The sequence below is a fragment of the Diadema antillarum genome, unplaced genomic scaffold (assembly GCF_040938485.1).
Source record: "Diadema antillarum isolate AM-2024a unplaced genomic scaffold, OU_Dant_1.0 seq00001860_RagTag, whole genome shotgun sequence".
Lineage (NCBI taxonomy): Eukaryota > Metazoa > Echinodermata > Echinoidea > Diadematoida > Diadematidae > Diadema > Diadema antillarum.
Window position 1 is genome coordinate 578,952 of NW_027272531.1, and position 9,527 is coordinate 588,478.

Sequence of the window (9,527 nt, forward strand, 5' to 3'; positions counted from 1 at the left end):
TGCCCGTACTATTTCGCTATTCAGGATATTAACCCCTCAACGTCGAAAACTAGTATAGTCTAAGGTGGTTTTGTCCTGCAAATGATTTTTCCTTCGGCAAAGGCCTTTGCCCGAACGGCGACTTCGTCGCCACGGAATCCAGTTGGCAAAGGGTCTGAAACCAGACTATACCAAATTGCGTTTGTTTACAAGCAGAGCGCCACTACGACAACATATTGAAAGAGCCGAGCCCGGCAGTGTAAACTGACAAAATTGCGGGGCTCGGCTCGGCAATTGAGGCTGGGCTCGGCCGCGGCTCGGCCCAGTCCCGCACTGTAAACGGGGTCAAAGAGAGAGAGAGAGAGAGAAAGAGAGAAAGAGGGAAGAGGGAAGAGGGAGAGGGAGGGGGTAGAAGAAAGGAAAGTGTAACCTTAAAGAAGTTGTCCAACAAAAAAGAAACATTAAGATATCCGATGATTACTATGCTTTGCCTTTCGTCAATACTTAGGCCTAATCTAACCTGATCGTCGTAATCTGGGGTGTGGGTGTCGACAGACTTGTACGACCACGGGGCGATGATCTTCTGAGAGTAGCTGTGCCAATCGAGGAAGATGATGAAATCCTGTCCCTCGGCCTTCTTCTGTCTCAGGAATCGGACCACGTTAGCCACGGCAGGCTCCGAGAGGGGCTCCGGTCCGTGATAGTTGTCTGAGCACGGCCAGGGACTGGTTCCTGGTCCTGTACATCGAATGGCAGTAGCAGCGTAAAACTGGCATTTAATTTGCATTTATTCTTCGCTGGTCTTACTTGAATTTTTAACCGTCATTTTTGTCTACAGAAGGAACAACTTTCCAAACTCGAAAGTGCATTTTGTCATACATATATGCACAGGCCACAACCCCAATGATTATCATAATTCAATGAGTGTCGGGAAATACAGTGCCATCTCTATAACAGAGGTGTGGAGTTTGTCATCTTGAGTGCAAACCTTAAACAACAACGAAGGCAGCAGAAAAAATATCACGTAATATACACAATACACGAATACGAGAATGTAGGTATCGTAATATTATATCATATTATCATTCTCTTTTATTCTGAAGGGAACACACATGCACCACACACACACACACACACACACACACACACACACACACACACACACACACACACACACACACACAAAAGAATAAATACATCTCAACGAAGAATAATAGCCAAATGCTATGGTCACTGATTGACATAATAAGCCTCGTGCTCTCAGTTTTTAGCGATGCTCATTGTATCGTACCTGTAGGCTCTATATCAAAACATAGACTAATTACACATAGGGGTGCACTGATTCTTACCACTCCATTCGTAAGCCCAGTTTCTGTTTGGATCCTTCCCAGTACAGGTAAATCCAGGGTTGGGTGACCTTGTTTTACGCCACAGACGGTCCTAAAAAGTGGAGAGTAACGCAGGCCAAAATGAGTTTCGTTCATAGCATGCGACTTTTTCTTTATTTATCTTATTCCTGTTCTTTTGTCAAGGGGATGGGGGGGGGGGGGGGTAGAAGGGTAGTAGCAGCAAACATAATGTTATATAAGTGTAATCCGGAGAGATTGCGATGCATGTCTGTTGCTTAATTTCAAGAATACAGACCGGTCTCGTGATCAGAATCATCATTTATCACCCGCTTTCAAAGAATCTTCGAATTGACTTGTATAGGACATCGTTTAGAGGGACATTTCTGGTATGGGACGGGACCACCCTTCATCTTGAAGGTTATCACAGTTTGAAATCCAGCTGATCTGATTTGAATTTATTTCCACTTAGTGTTCACTAACGCAAAGAATTAAAAAAATGAGTTAAAATGATTATTACTATACAATAACATTATATCTGTGATATATATGTGACGTACAAAGATATTCCACACGCATACACTAATAAACCGTAAAGTATTTCTTTTGCAACAATTTGTATATTAAAATTGTGACATTCTGTTGCTATTTCTGTTCACTTGTTTCTTCCTCTCTTCTCTCCTTTCTGACTCTAGTATTTTATCTTTTGCACTTACCGCCTCCCAAGTGTATGCGTATCCATCAACGTTGAGGGAGGGAACGATGTACCAGTCAACGTTGTCTAGCATGTTCATCACGAGACTGTCGCCTGCTCTGTAAGCATCGACCAGCTGGTAGGAGGTGGAAGACGGGTGCACAGATAGGATGGTATTAGGGAGGTGGATCGACAAATGGATGTATGGATCATTGGATGGATAAATAGATGGGCGGATAGATGGATGGATGGATGGATGGATGGATGGATGAATAGGTTGATAGACAGATAGACGGATGGATGGATGGATAAATGGATGGATAGATGGACGGATGGATAAATGGATGATGGATAGATAGATAGATGAATGGATCAATGGATAAATAAATGGATGGATGGGTAGATGGATGGATGAATGGATGGATAGATGGACGGATGAATGAATGGATGAGTGGGTGGGTGGGTGGATGGATAGATGAAAGGATAGATGGATTAATGAATGGATGGATGGATGGATAGATTTATGGATAAAGGGATGGATGAATGGATGGATAGATAGATATATGGATGGGTGGATGCATAAAGGGATGGATGGATGGGTGGATGGGTGGATGGATGGATGGACAGATAGATGGATGCATAGACGGATGGGTGGATAAATGGATGGATGAATGAATGAATGAATAGATAGATGGATGTATAAAGGGATGGACGGATGAATGAGTGGATGGATGGATTGATAAATGGATGGATGGATGGATTGATAAATGGATGGATGGATAGATTGATAAATGGATGGATAGATAAATGGATGAATGGACAAATGGATGGATAGATGGGTGGATGGATGGATGGACGGATGACGATATTGGTAGATGGAAAAAGGTTGCTGACAAGACGTGGATTGGGTGGGGATAGATGGACAGATGGACGGATGGATAGAAAGATGGATAAGAAGAAATGGGGTAAACGAATAGATACGTATTAATATGGAGATAAAGAGAAAACAAGAGCTATAAACTCGCATACAGTGAGGGACGTATGATAGTCAAACAATTAAATTGACAGATGAAGCGAGAGGAAGACATTAGATGATGGATAGAACGATAGAGACAATCATTGATCAAGAGAAAGAAAACGGAGGTTATGAATGTAATGACGCATGGGCATATTTCATCTGAATATAACCTAAAGACTTGATAAATAGGAATTAAAAAACAAAACAAAGCGATTAGACAAAACACATCATAAACCGCTATCAGTTGAGAACATTGTCATATAACCTAAATACATCTACGATTGCGAGTAGCGAAATGAATTTTGGAAGAGTGTCTGTCTGTCTGTCTTTGCAATGGATAAAGCTAGGCACCCGCGTCCGACTTCGGACACAGGGCCTTTCTAGAGAAAGTCAAAAGAATACAGGTTATAGTTCAACAGGCAACTTTATGTAAAATTCTTTAACCTTTGGCTGGGGTTACAAAAATTCTCTTAATTCCATCTTGGGACTTAAATTCTTCTTGAGTCTATTTTGCTACGTTTAGTTCCTTTCTGTGGCTACTATAAAGAAAAGATCTTGTGTGAAACTCTCAATACTAAAACGATCCAGTCCTTGGTGCGCCATTTCAGTCAAAATCAATTAAAAAATAGAGAAGATGAAGCATAGCCTGCATTAGCTAGCGATGTTTATTCAATTAGATCCATTATAATGACAATACAGGACTCATGTTTAGTCAAGCTACGGAATGACAACTTGACTTGGCGCTATCATGAACCTACTAACAATGGACTTTTCAACGAATCCAGCCAGCAAGTATGAGATTCGCCGCCACCTGATTATGCGCATCTTAATGAGTACTATACAGGTGTCCGCGAAATTGATGGTTGCATAACCATGCATCGTCACTGACAAAAGAACTGTGTCCGTGATTCCAGTCTTATTTGCCTGATGCGCCTTTTAGACGGAAATGTCTTTGAATAAACGTCAGTGATGAAAAGCAGCAAACCTCAGAACATAACTAACTTCGTGTTATTGGATTGGAAATTTCATACTCGCTCGCTATCGCTCACAAATGATCTTGCTTAATAGTGAGATATGCATATCATTTTCCTAACTCTTTGTCTTTCTTCTGAAAAATTATGCGTAAAAGGATGTATAACATACCTCTTTATACTTGATTATTCTATGTAATCGTATATAACACGAATCAGAATTAATTAGCTATAAAAAGTTACCTTTCGCTTTGAAAGTACTTTCATGTCGCTAATAAAAATGTCTGAGCTGTAATAATCAAATACATACCACAACTGCAATGTGACAGATGTATTTTCCTTGATTGCGCATTTAGTTTACAGATTTTACAGAGCTGCGTTGTGCTTTGCTGCGGCTTGCCGGCGGCGGTGACCATAAGATCAAAGCAGGGAAGAATGTAAGAACAAAGCAGGGAAGAATGTTTGAAATGTTTTTGTAACATTTTTCAAAAAAAGGGAGGCATGCATTGATCAACGAAATGATGACTGTCTGTCAATATGTAGTAGGTCCATTACGCTAAGAACCTATGGCCCACGTATCCACAAGTGTACTTCAATTTTTATTGATTTTTTTTTTCTCGTGAAGACTTATTTTTTTCGCACTTTGCCTGTACCTATTGAATACATTCAGATATTGTGAATTTATGCATGCAATATCTCTTGCTATGCCGGGCAAGTCCCGGACACATTCTCTCGTTCCCATGAAGAATCTTCATGATACACACAGTGTGAATGCGTTGGCGACCCTGTCTCTTAGATAAGTGACGATTATTTTTGAAATAAGCGTGTATACGACAAAGACTAAATGGCACTTGCAAGCTAGCCGTCGATTTCCCACTTATTGAAAACTATGACGTACAGACACACACACACACACATACACACACACACACATTTTAAATGGTATTCTTTATATCTTCATTTTCAAATAGCCTATTTCTATTCATTTTATTTTCATTTCCCATGTTCCCACTTCTATCCTGGCTCTATTATACATCTGAAACATTAACCATAATCAGTTTTTCCTTATGCGCAACACATAAGACCTTGCTACAACAACAGCCAAGACAAACATCTCCAATCGGCATTTTCTCATCGCCTTCTCACACACAAACTGCAAAAACAAACAAACAAACAAACAGAAGGATTTAATTGACAGCCAAAGGCACGGATAAAAACGTATATAGACACATTCTCAACTAGAAAGAGTCATAAGTAAATGCCTTCATGAAAATAAAACAATAAAAAGATCAAATCCAGTAATATCGAGTATGAAAACACAAACACGCTCTTCCTGTTAGTTATTCTGTTTATCTCTTGCTCTGTCACCTTCCGTCTATCTGTCTCTTCTCTCTCTCTCTCAAAACAAAAAAGTGAAATAAATGAATGAATGAATGAATGAATGAATGAATGAATAGATAGATAACAAATAGATAAATAAAAGAATAGATAGATAAATAAATAAATGAATAGACAAGCAATCAAATAAATACCCTAACAAAAACTCCAAAAACTCCTTCACCGGACTTACCTTACGTGTAAAACCCATGACAGTGGCCGGAGAGATCCATTCCCGGGCGTGAATACCGCCCTCAAACCACACCGCAGTCGGGTTGACAGCGGTACTTCCGGTACCACGCAGCTGCGATGGCGAACAGATGAGACGTTAATGCACAGAGATAATCATTTCTATAAGTTAAGTGAAATTGAATTGAACTGAATTGAATTCATTCATTTTCCCCATAGGTTATTTAGATCTTAATACTTAGTGTTGCTGGTAGTGGTTACCACTGATGGCTTGATATTTCGTGACATATCAATCAAGTTAATTAATCATGTTAATGAACAAGAAAGTATCATCATCACTAAAGAAGACCAACAACAACATCGACGACAACAAGAATTACAAAAAAAAAGTTCTGCGTATATGTTTCAGTTCATGAGAAGAGTCAAATATTTGTTTAATCACGTTCATTAATTTACCATTAAATAGATTTTTAAGTCTTTTTGCATATTTTTTTTGCCAGCCATTACTTTGCAATTGCCAGCGATAACTTTATCATACTAAATGAGATGTACGCGAATCATTTCTCCGACCAATTCCACCCAACCCTCATTACCATAATTATTGCGTTATTTGTGGTGAGGTGGAGTGAACTGGAAGATTTTCTATCCGTTTATTATGATGGATGGAGGAAAAAATACGCAGGCACACAGTTTGTGATGAGTATACGCCATACTGTACGTCAATGTTCTTTGTTCGGTAAAGGGGGGGGGGGGGGGAATGATTCGCTTTATAACGTTATGAAAGATAGCATACGGTGCATTCCGACCACCGCACTACTCCCTTTCCATCCCATACAGTTGACAAAAAAAGACCTTTCAACGTTTCGTCATGTAAGTTTTCAAAGTATTTCCTAGGTATACATGACTGACGAGACATCATTGGCACGACTTTTATCTCAATATTGTACCCTGCATGTTTGTCAGGACAACAAAATACAAAACTAAGATGATACTGAGATGAAACATGACAATTGAAAAGTCTGACCCGGAATCCATTGATATCCCGCCCTTCATATGACTTCCCGATGTTGAACGTCGACACGATGTCGGGATTCTCGACAGCAAGGTCGGCCACCCATTGTTGAATCTGGAATGAAGGAAAAATCTCTTGACTCGAACTTTGTGCATGATGACGAAAAACAAAATTATGATGGTGATGACGAGGCTGCTACCAATGGTTCTGATAATGAAAAATCAATACAAGTAATAATACCTTTACTGGAATAAATGGTACAAAAAAACCCTGCAGTTGCTGCAAGGAAACGACTTAAAACCATTAGATAAAGAGTACAAATCAGCAAATCTAGTCCTCTTTTCCCTCTTTATTGAAAAAGGGGGACCTAATAAGGCTCATGGAAAGGCATGAGGAAAGGCATGGGGAAATTACTCCAAATGATATACGTTTATTTAATGAATGCAGCAATATTAGACGAGCACATCAGTAAAATTTGAGGAAAATCGGACAATCCGTTCAAAAGTTAAGATCTATTTAAGTTTTCGTGCCGCCAAGACCTGATAAGAAGGCTACATCCCATAATGTCAAAGTAGAACTTTATGAGGATAATATAAGGAGAATGCTTCAGATTTTCATTACCAATATGGAAAGTAAATTCGACTCATCACTGACATTGTGTATCACTCTCTCAGCTTTCTACGTTTGTTTGGTTTTTTTTATTCGTCGCTTACACTCTCTCCTCCTTTTTCATACCTCATCATAAGTGTGGTAAACGTTGTGATCAAAATTGGCAGCGGACGAGGCCTTCACGTCTGTGGCACGCCTCTTCTGGATTTCTGCCATCTGATTGGCTATAAGTTCGCCAACGTCATGCATCACGACCTTATAAGGGATTCCCACGTCCGCCATGCGATCACTGAGAGTTGTTTGAAACCGGGGTGGGACCAAGATGTCTACAGGGTCGCCAGGCAGCTTTGAGATACTGGTCCAGAAGTCCAGCTGTTTGGATACAGATAACAAAGATTTTAGATAAGCATACATTACAAGCAAAAACAAAATGACTTTCTTGAAAACAGCTGGGTAATTAACAAACTTTACTGAGCATATCATAATTGCTCTGCAAAAACAAAGAGTCAGTGACAGTACAGTTGTACGTATAGGGAGCTAGAAACGAAGCATATCCAGGTCAGGTTCAATTCCATTCCAACTTTATCTCACTTTTAAATAGAACACAAAATTAACAGGGTATGTATGAGAATGAACTGACAATACCGCGACATCAAAAAGGCACTTGAAATAACATGATTTTCAAACAATTATTACAAAGTTACAATGAAGGAGAATGTTACTTCATAACAAAGTAAACTTGATTATTTCGTTCTCTTCTTCTTCTTCTTCTTCTTCTGGTAGACCTGCGTCCGTCATACTTGAAGATTATTACAGGCGTAAGTCATGCTGTACGAGCTGTGCTTGTGTGAAAGTGCAGCTGTATAAAATATCTGAGGGTGCGAGTAAAAATCAATTAGCAGTCTACACTGCATAGCTTACCATCAGCTTAAGCCGGAAGGCTTCCACTGATGGGGCTGATATGATGTCAGGGGGCAGTGAGTTCCAAGTCCGCACAGTGCGTGGGACGAAGGACTGCTTATGATGTTCATTAATTTCTGGAGATTGGCAGATGGTAGCCTTGACCATGAACATGTCTTGTTGTTTTGTGGACTCAAAATGGCACAAGCGTTCATTTGTTTCAGAATCCCAAATGTCCCATTTTGTTATACCAAGAAAGGAAATCCCCATGACATTTTCTGGGCACATGATTTGAAACTTATTGCAAATGGATCCCATCCAAATTTTGTAATGATTATTATCATAATGTTTAGTCAGGTGTCATGGGGGACAAGCAGGTTTAACAAAATAGAGACACGTACCACATCTCCGAGATTCAGTTCCAGATCCCTCAACCAGCTTCTGTGAGAATTGTTAGCGGGTTGCAGTCTCCACAGCTCCCAGCTAAATGAAACGAGAAACAACATGTGAGGAATCGTCATAGAAGACTCTTCTCTTTATATTTCGGTGTATTTATTCATAGGTCTCATATCTGATGTCTGCCATATGTCTACAATCGTAAGGTATATCATAGAAAAAGTGTCATTTTACCCACTGTAAGAAAACGAGACAAAGGCTGAAACTGCAGACATAGACAGAGAGAGAGGGAGGGGGGAGAGGAAGAGGAAGAGATAGAAAGGGAGAGAAAAAGAGAGGAATGATGAGAACAAGAAAATGAAAGGAGAAAGAGCTGGATGTTGACATACACTGAGCTTTGCGATCGTCAAGGGTAACAAGAGAAAAAAATATGGAATTTGGTAACGGAAGTAATAACCACGAGGACTAGCATTATTCACACTAATATTTGATTTGTGTAAGATTCATTGTGGTCTGATTTGATGTCAGCATTGCTTTGGACAAATGATTTTAAAAGCGTTCATTTTCTTTTTTTAAACACAACAACAATAGCACTACAAAGCAAATATTGATAACAAGGAGAAATGAATGTAGTTGTAGAGTGGAGAGGAATAAATAAAATGTTAAGGAGACGAAGAGTATGCATATGAAATAGCGCCAGTTATTCAGTTTTGCGTCAAAACTCACCCTTCATATTTGGCCGAGGACAGGCAGGCAACAGCCAGCAGAGTGATCACTCCTAACGTCCTCATGTTGTAATGCTAAAATGACAACATCACCTTTTGATTCAGCATATATGGATAGCTAACTTCACTGGTAACCTGGCAAGGATAATGCAGTTATTTTTAAACTCTTTAAGAGTTTTTGCAAAGAACGTTGATGAATTTGCATGTATAATCCTTATCGCATATCATTTGTTTAATCGCCGTTACACAACTCGCGGGTTTACGCAACGTTTATTGACTGTATTAAAAATGTCACTCGCCAATTCTGACCT

The 9,527-nt window shown here is 39.6% G+C and overlaps 1 protein-coding gene across 1 annotated transcript in view; it reads right to left on the bottom strand.

The window, feature by feature from the left end:
• The window catches only part of LOC139712813 (uncharacterized), a 30,017-nt gene extending 20,735 nt beyond the window's left edge, over window positions 1-9,282 (bottom strand). Inside the window, exons 1-8 of the mRNA XM_071624605.1 lie at window positions 9,218-9,282; window positions 8,497-8,578; window positions 7,322-7,567; window positions 6,599-6,700; window positions 5,579-5,689; window positions 2,042-2,155; window positions 1,329-1,419; window positions 500-717 (exon numbers count right to left, since the gene is read on the bottom strand). Of these exons, the coding sequence (XP_071480706.1) occupies window positions 500-717; window positions 1,329-1,419; window positions 2,042-2,155; window positions 5,579-5,689; window positions 6,599-6,700; window positions 7,322-7,567; window positions 8,497-8,578; window positions 9,218-9,282 (1,029 nt within the window). The remainder of the gene's footprint in view (window positions 1-499; window positions 718-1,328; window positions 1,420-2,041; window positions 2,156-5,578; window positions 5,690-6,598; window positions 6,701-7,321; window positions 7,568-8,496; window positions 8,579-9,217) is intronic.
• Between the last annotated feature and the right edge of the window lie 245 nt (window positions 9,283-9,527).